Raw genomic sequence first — 18350 nt, forward strand, 5'->3', positions numbered from 1 at the left:
TCAAGGTGATGATCATCGGAAATTCTGAAGACATAGCAAAGTTCATGGAAACAAGCATATCAAGTACACTTGATGTCCTGACACGAAAGTTCATAAAAGCCAGGCATAGCAAGATGCAGAGTTTTGATCTCTAAGTGTCCATCAAGAGAAGTTATTGATAACAGTCACAGAAATTGCCCTTGAAGGGCCTGAAGATACATACAAGTCCTTATAGTCAGGCATAGCATGTTTTGGTTAAGCCTTAGATGTTGAAACGTTTCATACTTATTAGTCAGAGCATGATGATGAGCCTCGGGAATTCTGAAGATATAGCAAAGTTCCTGGAAACGAGCATAACAAAAACTCTTGATGGGCCTGACACGAAGGTTCCTAAAAGCCTGGCATAGCAAGATGCTGAGCTTTGATCTCTAATTGTCCATCAAGAGAAGATATTGATGACAGACATAGAAATTGCTCATGAAAGGCCTGAAGATACATACAAGTTCTTATAATCAAGCATAGCAAGCTATGATAAGGTCCAAAATTTTGAAACATTTTTTACTCATTAGGCAGAGCAATATGAAGAACCTCGATAATTATGAAGAACCACCAAACGGTATTGAAAACCGACAAGGCAAGTACGCTTGATGAGCCTGGGAATAGTCAGTACTCTCCACGGGCATGAAGACACATTCACAACGCGAAGATACTAATATCGACACAGAGTTGCGAATATGTCACTTCTCACCATGAAGTCTTCCAACGACAGTAATGGCACACATCTTTGCACAAGAATTTGTGCAATATGTGCGAAACGTTCCAACAGTCTGCTATTTTGTGTTCATTTGCAAGGACAGCGCACAAAAACGTGATAAATGATACCAAACGGTACCGGCGTGAGCGTGACGAAATAAACCAGGTAGTAGGGGCATATTTTTGGGGCGTTCACAGCAATACCAAGCGAAAAGAGAGAACTTATGTGTGTGTGTGTGTGTGTTTGCCACTAACGGCTAATGAGCAACTTATCACCCGCGTATTGGCAGGTACGGCAGAGAGATACAGAACAAATAAGATTGTCTGTTTTTATCTTCCGAGACGATAACCGACCGGGAAACTAATAAACTTAAGACTGTGCCGTCCTCCTCCACCGCCCCCAGCTGTGTTGCGCGGCAAACGAGCGTCAAAAGGTGACGCTCGGCCTTCTCGGCAACCGTACCAGCTCAGCTGGTAACACAACCCCGGCGCAACACAACAACACGTGGCGTTGTAGGTATAATAACCTAAGCCAAAAGGGCAGCATGAGTACGGGGCAATAATACGGTAGGGAGGATAGTTAAACGGGGGCCCTATTAGTGCCGCTCGATCAACACGTCACAAGCAGGCATGCCCCGAACGGCACAGACACGTGACATGCGTGCCAAATCGAATGCGCCTCGCAGTGCACGCGGGCAGCCATCGCCGGCCCGGAATTTGGGTTAGGTTAGGCAGCGGCAACGGCCTTGTGATAGAAAAATGGGACCATGGTACAACGCGAAGGGAGCAAAAAAAAAAAACAAGATACTTCTTACAATCAACAGACAGAGTAGAGCCGTACAGCGCTTATCTAGCTGCGTGATGAGAGTGTTTTCGGTTCCGCCGTCCGAATATTCATTCAATTTCGCAGCTGTCTTTTGCGGGGGCTCGGAATGTTTCGGAAACGCGACACGCGGCTAGGCATGATGACGGTGCAGAAAACACATTGACTCAAAAAAAACGAACCTCCTAAATCTACAATTATAGCTAAGCATTGTCTTTTTTAAAAACGGGGAGACGCGCGCGTAATTTATTGCAACGAACAGGGAACGGGCCCCCGCGGGAACGGGCGCACCAGGGTGCGGTTGTTTTGGCGGAGTTTTATTACAATTATCTTTGGGCATTGGTTGAGGATGAGTGTTTCGTGTGTTTGCAACAGTTGCAATAAAGGCTACTCCCCCTCCCCGCTACGTTATGTTTTGAGTGTGTATGTGTGTGTGTTTGTATTCGATTTCTGTCTTTGTATGCTTTCTATACGGCTATACACACACGTCGTTCTACTCGTTCGTTCGAGTTTATTATAAGCAAAGCACAGGCTCCTCTCTGCCCTTGTTCCCGATATTTCCACTACAATTCTCTGTCGGTCTCTGTGTGGGTGTGTGTGTTTTAGTTGTTCATGATTGTTTTTTTTTTTTTTGAATTTCAAATAAAACCAAACCAAAATGTCTATCTCCATATGGATGGTCCGAACAAAACCAAACTCCGTAAACAAACAGGGTAAAACGCTTCACAAATAGCTGAATGCTTCTGATTCGCAATACGGGAATTCGATTGCATCTGTGTGGCAGCTAACTACGCTACTACTATGGGCTCACTACAACTACGCCACACGTACACGGAGAACGAATAGAACGCAAACAAAAGCGAGCGATTAAGAGAGAAAGAGAGTGAGAAAAAAAATAACCCTAATCTAAAGGCTTCTTGCCGTCGCCGGAGCTCCCATCGGTGCCGGGCGCTGTCGCCGCCACCGCCTGTAGGTTCCGGTTGCCCGGCAGCGGCTTGAACGGGCGCGGTATCTCCAGCTCGTCCGAGTCCATATCGTTGTCGGAGAGCGAGAGCGAACCGGCCGACCGCATCAGCGGCATGTTGTAGCCCTTCTTCAGCGGCATGCTCGACGGTTCCGACGCGTACCCGTCGTAGTAGTCGTCCTCGCTGGACGAGTAGCCCCGCTCCGGATACGTTTCCGGCACCTTGCACACGATCTGCGCCAGATCGACGAACGAGTACCTGGTAGCGACAGAAAGAGAGAGTGAGTTAGAAAAGCAGCAGCAACACAACGAATCTTCTGCCAGGGACTTACTCATTCAGCGAGTGCGTTGCCTTCCTCGGGATCGGATGCACCGACCACTGGTTGAAGCGTGTCAGCCGCCCGCTCTCCGCCATGCTTTGGAAGTACGCCTTGCCGTGCTCGTACCCGACGTTCTTGATCTCGTCGAAGCTGCCGAACGCCAGCGTCTTGTACTGGTCGATCGGTGGCCGTATGTACTCGCAGTAGTCGCTCTTCTTCACCTCCTACATACATACATGAGGGACAACGGCATTAGAGCACGTTACAATTTGTTTTGTTCGTTGTAGTGCACTGTACAACTTCGTACTGTAGTGCAGGGAGCTTGGAATCGGACCTAACCGATTCCGTGTTCGGAATCAATTTCGGAGCTAGTTCCATTGCCGGAATCCATTCCTAAGCCAATTCCGGAGTTGAATCCGGAACCGATTCCGAAACTGGAATCAGCTCCGGAATCGGAATCGACATGGGAATCACATTTGGTCCGGTAACAGAATCAGGATTGACTCCAGAATAGGAATTAGCTCCGGAATGGGAATCAGTTCTTGAATTCAAATAAGAAGTTTCAGTAGCGAAATCAGTCCAGGAATCTCTATGAGAATGGATCGTTTACAAGTAAATTTGGATTCTTTGCGACTATCAATACGTAATATCATTGTATCCAAACGTGAAGATGCCGAAACTGACTCCGATTTCAAAGCCAATTCCGATTCCAGAGCCAATTTCGATTCCGGAACCGATTTCGATTGCTGAACCGATTCCGATTCCGGAACCTATTCCGTTTTCGGAACTGATTCCGATTCCAGAACTTATTTCGATTCCGGAACTGATTCCGATTCCGGAACTGATTCCGATTCCATAACCGATTCCAATTCCGAAACCGATTCCGATTCCATAACCGATTCCAATTCCGAAACCGATTCCGATTCAGGAACCGATTCCGATTCCGGAACCGATTCCGATTCCGAAGCCAATTCCGGACCCGAATCCGGAACCAATTCCGGAGCCGATTCCGGAATCGATTCTGGAAACTGATTCCGATCCTACTATCCGGAACCCGGAATTCCAGCAAAAGTTCCGAGCTAGCCGGAATCGATTCCGACGAAAACTTCATTTTTCCATCACTAGTGTACTGGGAAGCATACCTCGAGCTGGCGCACGCACGACACGTAAGCGAGGCGCGACTGGATGTCCGGCAGGTTCGGCACCTTCACCGGCGAGGTGAACGGGTTCCAGCGCTTGTACAGCAACCACCAGCCGGACAGGTCGTCCCCGTAGTCGGTCAGATCGGTGTCGTCCTGCGAGCCGACGTCGATCGCGATTATATGGGCGGCACCCTGCGCCCGCATTACGTCGGCTAGAGGCGGAGAGAGAGAGAGAGAGAGAGGGAAGAAAAAGAAAGCAGAAAGAAAGTACACAACAGATCCCCTCGGAAAGTGTGCTGATAACAAAAACAACAACAAAAATATATGCTACTTCTATCATCCAGAATCATCACCCTTGAGCTACCTTCAGATTAATTCGTGTTCGTTATATTACGGAGCATTATTGCCCCTCATCCTAATCTCTCTCTCTTAGTAGTTGGTTAGTTTTGTGGTGTGTTCGTGTTCTGTCATGTGCCTCAGTGTACCAAGTCTCTCTCGCCTTGTGTGTAATCATTGTCGTGTTTTATGAGGTTTTCACACATCATTGCTCAATGAGTCATGAAGCTACGCCCTAGTAGTGGTAAAGGGCAGCCTACCATGGTCTTAGTATATTTCCAATACCCCCGAACAATTGCCATAAGGAAGGCCCATCGGTAAAGCCCACGGGAGAGTGGAATCAAATCATCGTTGTTGCTAGCCCATGCGGGCCCAGCCGACTCTACTTGTAGGACACGACAGCGGCCATCTAGAAGCTGATTGACAAATAGTGTGTACTAAGGCCGATGCCGCCTTGCTTACTCCCACTAGACTAATGCTCCCATGTTTGTGCAATACTTAGGCGGACTTGCTCAAACTAGCTCTACGCTCTATCTCATACCTAACGCGCACTAATACTCAAACACACTGAGATGTGAGCCAGGTTGTAAGCAGTTGTGGCGGGGGGGGGGGAATCACCTAGTGAGAACTGCAATAAATGTGTTTGTTTGTGCTTACAGAGTGTACTAAGATACTAAGATTCTTTGATGTCCAACCTACTACACACACATCATGAATTGGTTTCGCAAACATAATACGCAAACAAAACACACCAACCAAAAAACAAAGTGACTGCTCTGAGTGTGTGTGTGTGTGTGTGTGTGTGTGTGTGTGTGTGTGTGTGTGTGTGTGTGTGTGTGTGTGTGTGTGTGTGTGTGTGTGTGTGTGTGTGTGTGAACAGATAAATACAGGAAGAAACAAAAAACAAAACTAAAACAAGAGCGGGTTTTTTTTGCAGAAATTTACCTGGCACATTATTAGTATAGCAACCATCTAACAGCAGATGGCCATCGCGTGTATCACAGATAGGGGGGAATATGCCGGCTACTGACATACTGGCACGTGCATAACGCCACAAATCGCCTGTGATTGGTTGGGAGGTTGTTGTTGTTTTTTTTTTTTGGATTTTTGGTTGATAAATAACGACACAACAAACGTTTAGCAAATACGAACAGAACATAACAAAAATAAGAAGAAAAAAAACGTATCACGTTCAAAGGAGGGAGGCAGGGAGCTTGGAGACAAATAGCAACAAAACAAAAGTAAACAAAATGGCAATAAAGGGGCGCCCAGCAGCAAATGGAAAGGCAGCAGCGGCTTCTTAGCAGATGGGACACACTAAACCTTGTCGGCAAATTCCAATTGAGGGATGCGATGCAAACAGCGTCACAGTGGGAAAGAAGGTGGAAAAAGAGAAGGAAGCAAATTGGGAGAGGAGGGAGGCAGGGTGTGGAATGGAAATAGGTGCATGGTGCTATAACTTAAGGTAAGCGCGCGCGCGCGTTTAAGAGTAAACAAAGGCTTTACTTTTTTGCTTGCTTTTGGGAAAGCTTTTACGGGTTACAGTTCCCCTGTTCCCGAGTTGGGCTACAAAAGGTGGTGCAAAACTGGATGAGGGAGGTGTGTGTGTGTGTATGTACCACAAGGACAAAAAGGAAACAAGGGCGAAAATGGCAAATATGGCGCTAAAGTAATGCACTAAAAAACACCAATGCAATGGAAAGATGGAGGAAAGGGGGTGGGGTGGAGTCAAAGGGGTGAATGGAAGGGCAGTGATAACATAAAAGATGATCACACGAACCCCCACAACAAGCAAAAGGACGCACATCTCTCCCTCTTTTCTTTTTGGGCAGCAATGAAGTATAAATGGATAACCGATTGGAATGGGGATGTAAAGAAAGTACAGCAATACAGAAAACTAGTGTGTATGTGTGTGTGTGTGTGTGTATGTGTGTTTGTTTGTGTGTTGGGGATAATGTGTGTTTTTGAATCTTAAAATGTGTTTCATTCGATCGGGCAAGCAGCAGGAAAAAGCGTAAATGTACTTCAGTCACTCTTAGAAAGAGATTTGAACCCACGACGTTACGCCCAGCAGCTTCGCACGGTAGCACAGGGATATTACCCCATTATCAGCATGCGTCTGTTGTTTGCCAATATGAATTACGGATCGTATTATAAATTATTAATGCCAGTTAATGTACACAGCATGGCGTTTGATGTTCACACGTGTGTTCCCACATCAAATATTAAAAAAAAGAAATTTGACCTGTGTTTTACAGCAAAGGTGTGTGCTGGTTGTGCGCATTTTGCGATTATAACAAAAATTGCGGTCATTTATAGTGTTTATCACACCCACACCGCTGCTGCAGGTGCGTTTTTCGTGACTTTTCGTTTTTGTTTTTTCGTTGTGTAATGATTGCTGGATGATTGCGAAACACCCCGGTGTGTGAGTGTGTGTGTGATGTTGGTTTGACATCAAAGAAGTAAGAAAGTTAATGCGTTGTCATTCGTGTGTCAACGAGAGAGAGAGAGAGAGAGAGAAAGAGATAGACCGAGGGAGGGAATGCCTAATTGTCCTGCTTGCGTTACCCTAAACTGTTTGTTGCGCTTAAAGGTGCATGTAGTAATCGTCAGCATTTTATATACTACTGCTAATAAGGTTAATAACGGGGTTGTTTCTGTTGTTTGTTTTTATATGGCGTCCAATCACGTGGCTTGCGATAACTTGCCGCAACGCAACAGCATCCCAAAAGGTGACAAAATGGCACGTCATTCGATGATGTTGATAACTTCTTTTCATCTCTTTCAGAGTACTCGCGAGTGTTTAAAAAAGATAACGTTCGCTGTAACCTACTGTTATGTGTTTCTTTTTGGGGGGTCCTCTCTGCTTCTCTCTCACTCTCTTTCTCTCTTTCTCTCTCTCTTTATCTCTTTCTCTCTCTCTTTATCTCTTTCTCTCTCTCTTTATCTCTTTCTCTCTCTCTTTATCTCTCTCTCTCTCTCTCTCTCTTTCTCTCTCTCTCTCTCTCGCTATTCCACTGTCAATGTTTACAATGTGTATATCCTAAGGCGTCGCTTTTCTACTACCAAACCCTGCCAAACACGCGCGTTCGTCGCGTTTGTGGCGCTGTTCTTCTTCTTCTTCTTCTTAGCTAATTGAAAATAATTCCCTAAAACAAAACACTTTCCACAGCAGTACCACTCAAACTCACGGAGCGATGGGAGGAAATGATGGTTTACACATTCAATACGACAACAGTGCTACTGAAAGTAAACGCATACAACAAAACACACAGACACAGAGAGAGACAGAAAGAGAGACAGAGAGAGAGAGAGAGAACGGTTTAATTACCTGGGAGGTTATTGACGTACCCACCGTCCAGCAGTAGGTGACCATCGGTTGGATCGCACAACGGTGGCATGTACCCGCTCAGCGACATCGAGGAACGAACGTAACGCCACGTGGAACCTGTGTTTGGTGCGTATTTTAGAGCTTTAGTAAACCCGATGGGGTGTGAGGTAGTGGTTTTGCCCGTGCGACAGTAGCTGTACAAGTGGGGCCACTGCACAGCGGCGGTGCCGTAGCGGTGCGGTGCCGGAGTTCGGATCGCGAACTCCCAAAAGCGAGCGGGCGGCTGAACCGCACTTTCTTCGCATTTTTCAATTTAAAAAAAAAAAGCAAACTGTTCCCTGCCGGTAGTGCAACGGATCAGTATCACACTTGCGTAAGGTGTACTCCGAAAAAGTACTATTTTTTTGTTTTGTTTTCGTTTTCAGTCTCAAATTTAGATAACACGCGAGATGGCTAGGTAGGGTACAAGTAAAAAGTCACGCTATGTGCGGAAGGGTAAGAAACAAATGAGAAGCACGACGCCCCGTTCTGCTGCCACCACTACGGCGTGACAGCTGGGCTAAGTCGACCCGGTTTGACAGATGCTAGTAGTGAGAGGGGTGTTGGTAGTAGATATAGAATTGAAAAAAAAAAAACAAAAACAAAAAGGGTAGCAACACGAGCGTAGAGCGTAGTGAACACGTTTTTGTAATGCATGCACGTTACCAATAACCAACTTCGCGTCGCGTTTGATCGTTTTATCCTTCATTTTGCCGAAAGATAAGAGTGAGAGTGAGAGTGAGAGAGAGCGAGGGAGATAGAAAAGTACAGGACAGAAAAGCGCGCGCGCACGAAAGATACAGAGAAGATAGTGTGTGGAAACCGATGGTGTTCGGGGTGGAGGGTGGGGGAGGTGTGGAAGGGCTGTTTACTCGGGCCCAATGCGAAATGCGGAAGAGAGGAACTGGAGGGATGTTTTTTTGTGTTTGCTGATTGATATTGACGTAGGGACAGCGAAACATGGAGTGAGAGAGAGAGAGAGAGAGATGGAGAGAGAGAGAGAGAGAAACAGAGGGAGAGAGAGGGAGCGAGAGAGAGAGAGAGAGAGAGAGAGAGAGGGAGAGAGAGAGAGTGGGGGGAAGAAAGAGAAACAGAGAGATAGAGAGACAAAGCGAGAGGGAGAGAGAGAGAATAGAGAAAGAGAAAGAGAGAGAGAGAGAGAAAGAAGGAGAGAGAGAGAGATAAAGAAAGGGGGAGGGGAAAGAGATAGAGAGATAGAGAGAGAGAGAATAGAGAAAGAGAAAGAGAGAGAGAGAAAGAAGGAGAGAGAGATAAAGAAAGGGGGAGGAGAAAGAGATAGAGAGAGAGAGAAAGAGAAAGAGAAAGAGAGAAAGAAAAAGAGAGAAAGAGAGAAAGAGAAAGAGAAAGAGAGAAAGAAAAAGAGAGAAAGAGAGAAAGGAGAAAAGAGAAAATATAAAGAAAGAGAAGAATGCCATCCTCTCTTTCATGAAAATTTTGGGCACGATAAACCAACAAAACCAACGTGGGGGTGGTGGGGCGCTTAGGTAGGGCGGGTATGGGTAAGAAGAACGAAAAAAAAATAAGTATGCACCGGAAATGGTTTGAGCCCATCATCCGGCCATCATCAACCCCTACCCCGCGCACCCATGAAACTTTAACCGCCATTATTTGCCCCGCACTGTGTACTGTCGCGCCTGTTTTGGCAATGAAGGGGGAAGGGGAGCAGGAGGGGGGGGGGGGGAGGCCAAGGCACGGAAAGTGTGGAAAGGCGCTACATTACCGTGCGTGTGCACCCGGGCACAGCTGGCGGAGATGTCGGTGGTAAGGGTGAAGTACGGGATCCACAGATCCTCGATGCAGATGTCGCCGAACGTGCCGCGAATCGTTTGGTTAAAGTGGCGCCCGGAAAACATGGACGTGATCGGGTAGGTCAGATCGCGCAGCTGCCTGCTCCATTGGGTCATTTTCTGCGAATCAAGCGAACGAACAAAGGTCAGCTATTTTCGTGGAGCATCTCGTTGGGAGACAGCTCACTTACCGTGCACCATTCGCGGGCCTTCTGCGTCATGGTGGTAATGTTCTTCTCCATGCACCAGAGCGCACCCATGAACGCGCCGATGCTCACACCGCCCACCATGTCGATCGGTATGCCCGCCTCCTGGATCGCCTTCAGCATGCCGACGTGGGCGGCACCGCGGGCACCGCCGCCGCCGAGCACCAGGCCGACCGAGTTGCCGGTGAGCCACCGGGCCAGGCGGGAGAAATCACAATGGATGTACGGTTCGTTCTTCATTATACGCTCGTACAGTTCAGCCTACAATGAGAGAGAGAGGGCTAGAATGAGCGAAAAAGCGAGAAGCGGTTTCGAACGTAATTGTCGCACGCACGATTTTGTTCTGACTGCGGCGGGTGAACATGCGCTTCGGGCACTGGATGTGATGGTGGCGCGACACCCACGCCCGCATGTTCAGCCAGCCGATCGTGTTGCTCGGGCAGCTGCTGGCCTCCTCCGGGTGCAGCAGCACCAGCTCCTTGGCCGTGCGGATCGCCAGCCGGTCGATCTCCTTCTCCAGCTTGCCCATCACCGGCGACCGGTCGCCGAAGCCGACGATCAGTATGACGTCCGCCTGGCGCAGGCAGCGCTGCGTCCACAGCCCGAACGAGTTGTCGCACTGGTAGAGCGTGATGTTGTGCCGGTCCTCCTGCTGGCCGAGCCAGCTCGTCAGCCGGTACTCGTTCGGCGGCTCCATGATGGCGGCCCCGAGCGCCTTCCGCACGATCTCGGACGTCAGGCGCACGGTCGAGCCGATCGTGCTGAGCGAATGGTACAGCTCGTAGGTAAACGGGGACAGCGGCACGTCGTCGCTCACCGCGACGATCGCGACCGTCGAGTAGCGGTGCTGGATCTGCTGGTTCGTGTCGAACGACACGGACGTGAACGAGCTGGTCGAGATCGGGCGCGACCGCATCGAGCCGAGGATGCGGTGGCTGAGCAGGCTGATCAACTGCGTCACCACGATCGGGTACTTGAACTTGATCGCGTTGAACAGCCCCTCCGGCAGCTTGGCCAGCTCGGAGTCGCGCACCGCCATCACCGTGGTGGTGCGGGGCGTCTCCGTGATCATCTCGATGATGCCGATCAGGTCGCCCTTGCCGTACTCGCCCACGATCTCCTTCTTGCCGTTCGCGTGCGTCGTCACCGAGCGCAGCCGCCCGTTCAGCACAATGTAGGTGGAGTCGCTCGTTTCCTCCTGCCGGTACACCGCCCGCCCCGACTCGATGAAGTTCCAGTCGAGCGCAAAGTCGCACTGGCGCACCAGGGGCGACAGGCGCTTCACCACGCTGTTCGCGATGTCGAGCACTACGGCCGGCCGTTCGCGCATTATTCTTGCAGATGGAAAAGAAGAAGAAGGAAAAATGCGCGTCAGTGAAATTAACAAAAAAAATGTATTTAAAAAAGATATTTCAAAACATGGCTTTGGAAGGAATAACAGGGAGAAATTGAATTGATAAATATTCTAAAAACGGATGTAAATCATTTATTTGTAGAATTTACATCGTAACGTTTAGAAACAATTTGAAAAATAAAAAATAATATTGTCTATTCGTTTTTTTGATTGGTTTGAACCAGAAAAAACGACAACGCATATCGTTGCGGAATGAAAATTACATCTAGCAAAGGAAACCAAATGGTTAGTGTCCGTTTTCCCGATTTTTCAATTATTTGATTTCCTCCTAACTCAAACAAGGGAAATGCTTAACGCACTGGTGCCTTAATAAAATGGCTCCTAGGGAGTACAGTAGAGTTTAATCATCATAACGAGTTTAATCCGTTCCAGTGACTCACTCGTTATACGAAAAACAAAATCGTTATGCGGTAGGATAACGATAAGGATAACTCTTTTCCATGTGATTTGTATGAAAGATGAAATAATTGGTTCCAGAATCGCTAATGTGCTTATAGAAAGGGGAATAAATAATGACTTTATAATACAAATAATTTTGAAAATATTTATAGTTGACAATTTCTTTGTCAATTATTTTGATTTTTTTTAGCACGGTTTAGATCGGTTTGTATCGGTTTGTTACGCTGTTAGACATTTCCAGCTAGACTTTTAGCTAGTTGTGCCTCGCACAATGAAACGACACTTTTCCTCCTGGCAATAGTTTTGTATTAAAAGATTGATTATTATTTCGAAGCTCTCATTTCGCTGAGCGATAATGAAAATTAAAAAAAAGCTCAACGTTCAACGATTTTTTAGCTTAACAATCATTTAAACCCAATTCCAAGCAACCGCGAGTAGCCAAATCGATTTTGCTTGCATATTTATCCGATGCTAGGAATCCGATTGACCTTAACACTTTGAGCTGCACCATGTTTGTTTATGTTTCCCTGGATGCCAAGCTATTTTTGTTTACAAAAAAATATTTACTACAAACAAATTTAAAATTTCATAATACTAGCTTTAAAAAATCTAGTACAAAATGTCTAGCAGCTGAACAAAAACTCTTGCTAGACACAAACAGAATTGTTTCTCTTGCAACAAGCATTATCCCAAATACTATACCAGTTGACCGTTTTTCTAATAAAACAGTTCCTTCTTGTATGAGTAATATGATAACCTTTTTCATTGTTTTAGATGCATACGTGTAACGCATAACTACGCACATACCTGTAGATGACATCCTTGTTGAGCAGCCCGACGCGCGAATTGTGCTTGGCCCGGATCGTGTACAGGCTGCACTCGCCGGTCAGCACCGCCAGCCCACCGACCACGTCGCCCGGATAGATGGTGACGGTGTGATTGTCCATCTTCTCGCCGCCCGCCTTGCTAGCGTCCTGCGCGATCGGGCCACTCTGCGGGCACTGGGTAAGCGTGAGCCCACCGGCGATCACGAAAATTAGCATCACGTCCTAAAATTAAATCGTTATTAAAGTGGGAGGCAGGCAAAAAACACAAGATTCGTAACACAACAGCACTCACATCGAGCACGCCCTGATGCACGAGCGTGGTGCCCGGCGACACCTCCTTGATCAGTATGCTTTCCTCGATCGTCTGCTTGAACGTGTCGGGCAGATCGAGCTCCTGCATGAAGCCGTCGACCGCGTGCGCCTTCAGCACCGCGTGATCGATCGGTTCGATCGGCAGGGCGGACGTGCGCCGGCCCACATTGTGCGTCCCCTCGGACAGGTCGACCAACATGTCCGGTCGGATTTCGCCCACGAGCGAGTGGGGCACGGGATGGACCTGGTCGGAGGGCACGCGCCGATGCCCCGGGCTGCCCTTCGTGGCCGGTGCGATCGGTAGCTTTTTGCGCTGCGATGAGCACTGCAAGGGACGATGCGGGAGAAGCGTTTGTTAGCAATGAAATAGGAAAGTACGACCAACGCCAATGCGATGCGGCCAATTCATTCACCTGGATGTACTCCGTGCTCAGCCCCAGGTAGTTGTGCAGTGCGGTAATGGTGACGCGCTGCAACCGCACCATGATGACCTGTATTACGCGCACCAGCAGGTCCGGACACTCGCCAAACACCTGCTGGAAGGCGAACATGGGCAGCCGGATCACCTGCGAGTTTTCCATCGCCCGTGCCGTCACCGTCTTGTACGTGCTCGCGTTGCCCTGCAAATGGTAAAATTGTTAATGGACACTTCGCAATGTGCCCGCTGGCGCCGTTGCCGCCGTGCGCTACCTACCACCAGCACGTCGATGAAGCTGAGCAGCGAGGTGACCGATTCACCCTGCCGCACCACCTTCAGCGTGATCGAGCTGCCGTCCGGATTGTTGAGAAACACGTTCACCTGGCCGGTCTGCACGATGAACACGCTGTCGTCCGGGTCGCCCACCTTGATGAGGCTTTCGCCCGCGATCAGGTTGATGATTTCCGTGTGCTTGCACAGCTTCAGAAACACGGGCTTCTCGAAGTGGCCAAAGATGCGGATCGACTGCAGCATGTAGAGGGCGTCGGGCGGCACCCGATCGTTACCGTCGGACGCGACCTCCAGGTACTCGGCCGGCGGCTCTATCACCAGCAGCTGCGTCGGCGTCACGTCCTTGCGCAGCAGCAACCGCTTGGCGAACCGCATCACCGCCCGCCGCTTCCGGCCCTGGCCCCCGTACGCCTGGCCCGAGATTGACTTTACCTTGCGCAGCATCCGGCGCCCGTAAAACATCATCTTGTCGCGCTTGCGGAACCGCATGTGGGACGCGTACTGGTGCTGCAGCTGCATCTTCTCCTCCAGCTCTGGAGTAAGGGGGGGGGGGGGAGCAAAAAAGAAAAAAGAAAAGAGATGCATCAGTATTCGCTGCCTGTTGCAACTGGGCCCCGTGTCGTTGCTTGCTTACTTCGTAGATGCTTCCGACGCCACACGTAGACGGTGGCGATGATGGCAAACAAGGCCACCAGCAGCTTGATGGCCCACGAAAGCTGGAAGCACAGAGCAAAAAAGGGAAAATGTGTAAGCGCAGTAGTTTTGGAATAGTTACCGGAATTAATTCCGGAATCGGCTCTGGTTTTAGTTCCAGAATCGGCTCCGGAATAGGTTCCGGTTTCGGCTCCAGAATCGTAATCGGAATCAGCTCCGGAATTGGCTTCGGAATCATAAACGCTTCCGGAATCGGAATTAATTCCAGAATCGAAATCGGCTCCGGAATCAGAATCGGCTTTGAAATCGGAGTAGGTTTAGGCATCTCCACTAGTGGCGGCAGCGCGGTATCGGATCTACCTGATTCCGATTCCGTGTTCGGAATCAATTCCGGAGCCGAATCTTACGCTGGAATCGATTCCGATTCTGGAGCCGAAACTGGAGCCGATTCTGGAGTCATTTCCGGAGCCGATTCCGGAGCTAACTCCAGAATCGATTCTAGAACCAGAATTCAGAATCAGAATCGGAATCGATCCAGGGAATCGCAAGTTGCTCCGGTAATGGAATCCGAATTAACTCCAGAGTAGGAATTAGCTCCAGAATAAGAATCAGTTCTTAAATTAAAATGAAAAAATTCAGAGGCGAAATCAGTCCAGATATCTCCATGAGAATGGATCGTTTACAAATAAATTTTGATTCTTTGCGACCATCAATACGTAAGTCCCAAAAGCCTATTCTCATGGAGATGCCGAAACCGACTCCGATTTCGAAGTCAATTTTGATTTCGGAGCTAATTCCGATTTCGGGACCGATTTCGATTCCGGCTATGACTATCTGCCTGATCACGGCACTCGAACGGAAAGTGATATGGAATATTGAACGTAGTTAATTTGGTTTTTTACATTTTGATGCATATAGGATTGTTATAAAGCTTCTAAACGTCTAAACCCACTATCCGGAATCGATTCCAGCTAACTTCGGAGCTATCCAGAATCGATTCCAACGAAAATCTCATTGTTCCCATCACTAATCTCCATAAGAAGAGACGTTTGGATCCAATGATGATGCGTATTGATAGCCGCAAAGAATCCAAAATTACTTTTATTATTCTCATGGAGATTCCAGGACTGATTGCGCTACTGAAACTTCTCATTTAAATTCGAGAACTGATTCTTATTCCGGAGCTAATTCCAATTCTGGAGTCAATTATGATTCCGTTATCGGGGCAAATTGCGATTCCCAGTTCGATTCCTTGTTCCGGAACCTTTTCCGATTCCAGAACCGATTCTGGATTCAACTCCGGAATCGGCTAAGGAGTCAATTCCGAAATCAGCTTCGCTATTGATTCCGAACACGAAATCGGAATCGGGTAGGTCCGATTCCGAGCTCCCACCACTACAGCACAGGCGGGGACGGGTCACGCCGGGTCACCCGCATATACTTACGTGCAAGTCTTCCGTGTTGATGGTGTACCAAGAATCTTTCAGCATAGTGCCATAGTCGGCGTACGACTTCTTCACCAGCCCTGCGATGTCCATTTTTGCTAGAAACGGAGGGGAAAAAAGTTGAAGAAGTTTGTTCAAGCCGCCGCACCCTACTTTCCCGGTCCCGCATCCGAACGGGTCAAACCCGCTCCGTCCCTTACCATAGTACGATGCACCACCAAGGCAAAATCACGCGCACGCACCCGGGGGGAAAGCAATCCTTTCTCTGGTTGCTCAATATACACGCCAAATCTAAACTAAAATCACCGTCAGTACCGTCGCAATCGGCGTTCAATTGGGACTGGCATCGCAATTGGTGCAAATCTGCTCAACCTCCGCGCCCCCAACGGCTTCGATTGATCAGTGGACGGTGGTGTCGGCCGCAAACCTCGCCTGCTATGTGTTTTACGTGTTACAGAAATGCGGCCCGATGTTGTTGACAGACACATACTGTGGAGGGAAGACAGTGGGGGATGGGATAAAAGGGGAAAAAATGATAGAATGGTAGAAAAAAATGGCGAAGAGAGTGTGCATGCGTGTGTGTGAGTGTGTATACACAAAAAGAAACAATAACTAACACACACGCACGCACATCCCCCCGCTCTGCCCAACCGAATAGCTGGCACACTGTCAAGCTGTAGGCACCAAAACTTACTGCGAATATGCGGGGCTGCAACAAATTTCCGGGAAATAGAAACGTCCCCGTCTCCCCGGGCAGGCTACTCTCGGACGGTGAACTTTCCCCTTTTGGTGTGTTCTATCGTGGGGTTGATAGAGTTCTGTTTTTTTGTTTTTAATTTAGTTTCACACTCCCCTACCGTCTATCCGTCCGTCCTGTGCACGGGCAGGGAAAAGGGGAATTTGCCAGCAGAAATTGTATGTTTTTAATTCGCACTGAGACATTGGCACTGGCTGGCCTTGTAGCCTTTGTTTTGCTCCTACTGTCAACGCTGTGCGCAGCGATGTGAATGTGCATCAGAGTGACCAGAAATGCCAATTTATCTGTAATCCTACTGATTTTTGATATGGTTACCGAATCACAACCGAGACCCCTAAAACTACCCATTTTTTTAATTAATAGATGGCGCCACCAGCTTTTGTCTATTTTTAGAATGCATGAGTCGTTTGCCGTCAAGTAAACGAAGCCTTTTTTTATTCCGTTTAGCTAGAGAGCATGACCCAAGTGCCACAAATCCACTAAACGACCACTAACCGGCTTCTAAACGACTCAAGTTCTCTACCTAAACGGAATATAGAAAGACTTCGTTTAGCAGACGGCAAACGACTCATGCATTCTAAAAATAGCGAAAAAGCTGGTGGCGCTCTCTGTTGGTGGGATACCCCAACCAGTTGAGCTTCATCGCTTGGAGGAGAGCTTTCTCATTTCCTCTGTACTGTTGTACGGTTTCACATTGAAGTTATGTATCGCTAGAACTAGAACGGCGATACGTTTGTTTAAATACTAAACTCCAACGGAAACCACCAGCACTGAAGCAAGTGAGATTTGAGTAATGGTCGTTGGTGTTGATACCCACGTATCTGACCACAAGACCATTCATATAGATTTTTGCTCGGAAAGTTAGAAGCTATATACGTCATGATAAGATGAAACTTGTCGAAACACATTGCAAAAAAAGGATAGCAATATAATGATGAGTTGTAATACGCCATCTATTGATCAAACCAACGAAGCTGTAGAGCTTTCATTTTTTTTCTATGGATATTCAATTTTCCAGTCGTTTAAGCTTAAACTGTGGCGCTTGGGGAGTCGGTTAGAACCCGTTTAGTGGTCGTTTAGTGGATTTGTGGCACTTCCCAAATGCCACAAATCTACTAAACGACCACTAAACGCCTTCTAAACGACTCAAGCTCTCTACCTAAACGGAATATAGAAAGACTTCGTTTAGCAGACGGCAAACGACTCATGCATTCTAAAAATAGCAAAAAAGCTGATGGCGCTATCTGTTGGTGGGATACACCAACCAGTTGAGCCTTCATCATTTCCTCTGTACTGTTGTATGGTTTTGCATTGAAGTTATGCATCGCTAGAACTAGAACGGCGATACGATTGTTTAAATACTAAACTCCAACGGAAACCACCAGCACTGAAGCAAGTGAGATTTCAGTAATGGTCGTTGGTGTTGATACCCACGTATCTGACCACACGACCATTGTTATAGATTTTTGCTCAGAAAGTTATAAGGCTATATAGGTCATGATAAGATGAAACTTGTCGAAACACATTGCAAGAAAAGGATAGCAATATAATGATGAGTTGTAATACGCCATCTATTGATCAAACCAATGAAGCTGTGGAGCTTTGATTTTTTTTCTATGGATATTCAATTTTCCAGTCGTTTAAGCTTAATCTGTGACGCTTGGGTTGGGATATAACACTTCTTGCAAATTTGTATCAGAATTTTTCTTCAAGTAACTAAAAAGATAAAAAAGTTTCGATTTGAATAAAAACCATTACATTATGACGCTTGTTGGGAGAAAGACACTAACAACAAATAAATTAGAAAAATGAATATGGTTTACACCCCCCCCCCCCACTTCTTTCTCTTTTTCAACACTTCTTTTTAACTTCAAAATTTAAAACGTACTGAAACCTACCGGCAACATTTTGGTGCTCTTACCCAAGGTGTATAAATGACAAGGTGAAGTTGTTCAGAGCAAAATGACATTTCTCAACTTGACATTTCTCTTCCATGGGCTCCGGTATAAAAATCGGGGAGGGCTGGTGCGGGGTAATGAAATTTGTATGCAGAGAGTGACAGATGTCCCCCACAATGTCGCCCAGCAAAAACGATAAAAATCAACCTTCTAAATACATTATCCTTGCTCTTA

At 47.5% G+C, this 18350-nt stretch overlaps 1 protein-coding gene across 2 annotated transcripts; it reads right to left on the reverse strand.

Annotated features, from left to right (window-relative positions):
* Positions 1-1770: 1770 nt before the first annotated feature.
* LOC120905781 (neuropathy target esterase sws) lies at positions 1771-16446 on the reverse strand. 2 transcript variants are annotated; one of them, XM_040316899.1, is made up of 15 exons: positions 16156-16446; positions 15662-15950; positions 15462-15559; positions 13997-14078; positions 13348-13895; positions 13067-13273; positions 12634-12978; positions 12322-12563; positions 10036-11035; positions 9687-9962; positions 9429-9615; positions 5263-5379; positions 3982-4193; positions 2852-3063; positions 1771-2778 (listed from the first exon to the last, which is right to left on the reverse strand). In XM_040316899.1, exons 3-15 carry the CDS (start codon positions 15552-15554, stop codon positions 2457-2459), a joined length of 3843 nt encoding a protein of 1280 aa, XP_040172833.1. In that variant the 5' UTR covers positions 15555-15559; positions 15662-15950; positions 16156-16446; the 3' UTR covers positions 1771-2456. The 2 variants fall into 2 exon arrangements, with proteins under 2 accessions (XP_040172833.1, XP_040172832.1); XM_040316898.1 differs by lacking the exon at positions 5263-5379 and adding an exon at positions 7649-7765 and having other exon boundaries at positions 16156-16445.
* Positions 16447-18350: the final 1904 nt, after the last annotated feature.

The sequence above is a fragment of the Anopheles arabiensis genome, chromosome X, assembly GCF_016920715.1.
Source record: "Anopheles arabiensis isolate DONGOLA chromosome X, AaraD3, whole genome shotgun sequence".
NCBI lineage: Eukaryota > Metazoa > Arthropoda > Insecta > Diptera > Culicidae > Anopheles > Anopheles arabiensis.

Excerpts from the sequence above, each read along its gene's own strand:
- LOC120905781 (XM_040316899.1), bottom strand. The coding sequence starts at position 15,554 with ATGGACATCGCAGGGCTGGTGAAGAAGTCGTACGCCGACTATGGCACT. Across the intron at positions 12,979-13,066 it reads TGAGCACGGAGTACATCCAG|TGCTCATCGCAGCGCAAAAA; the intron begins GTGAATGAATTG and ends CGTCCCTTGCAG. Across the intron at positions 3,064-3,981 it reads CGTGCGTGCGCCAGCTCGAG|GAGGTGAAGAAGAGCGACTA; the intron begins GTATGCTTCCCA and ends GTATGTATGTAG.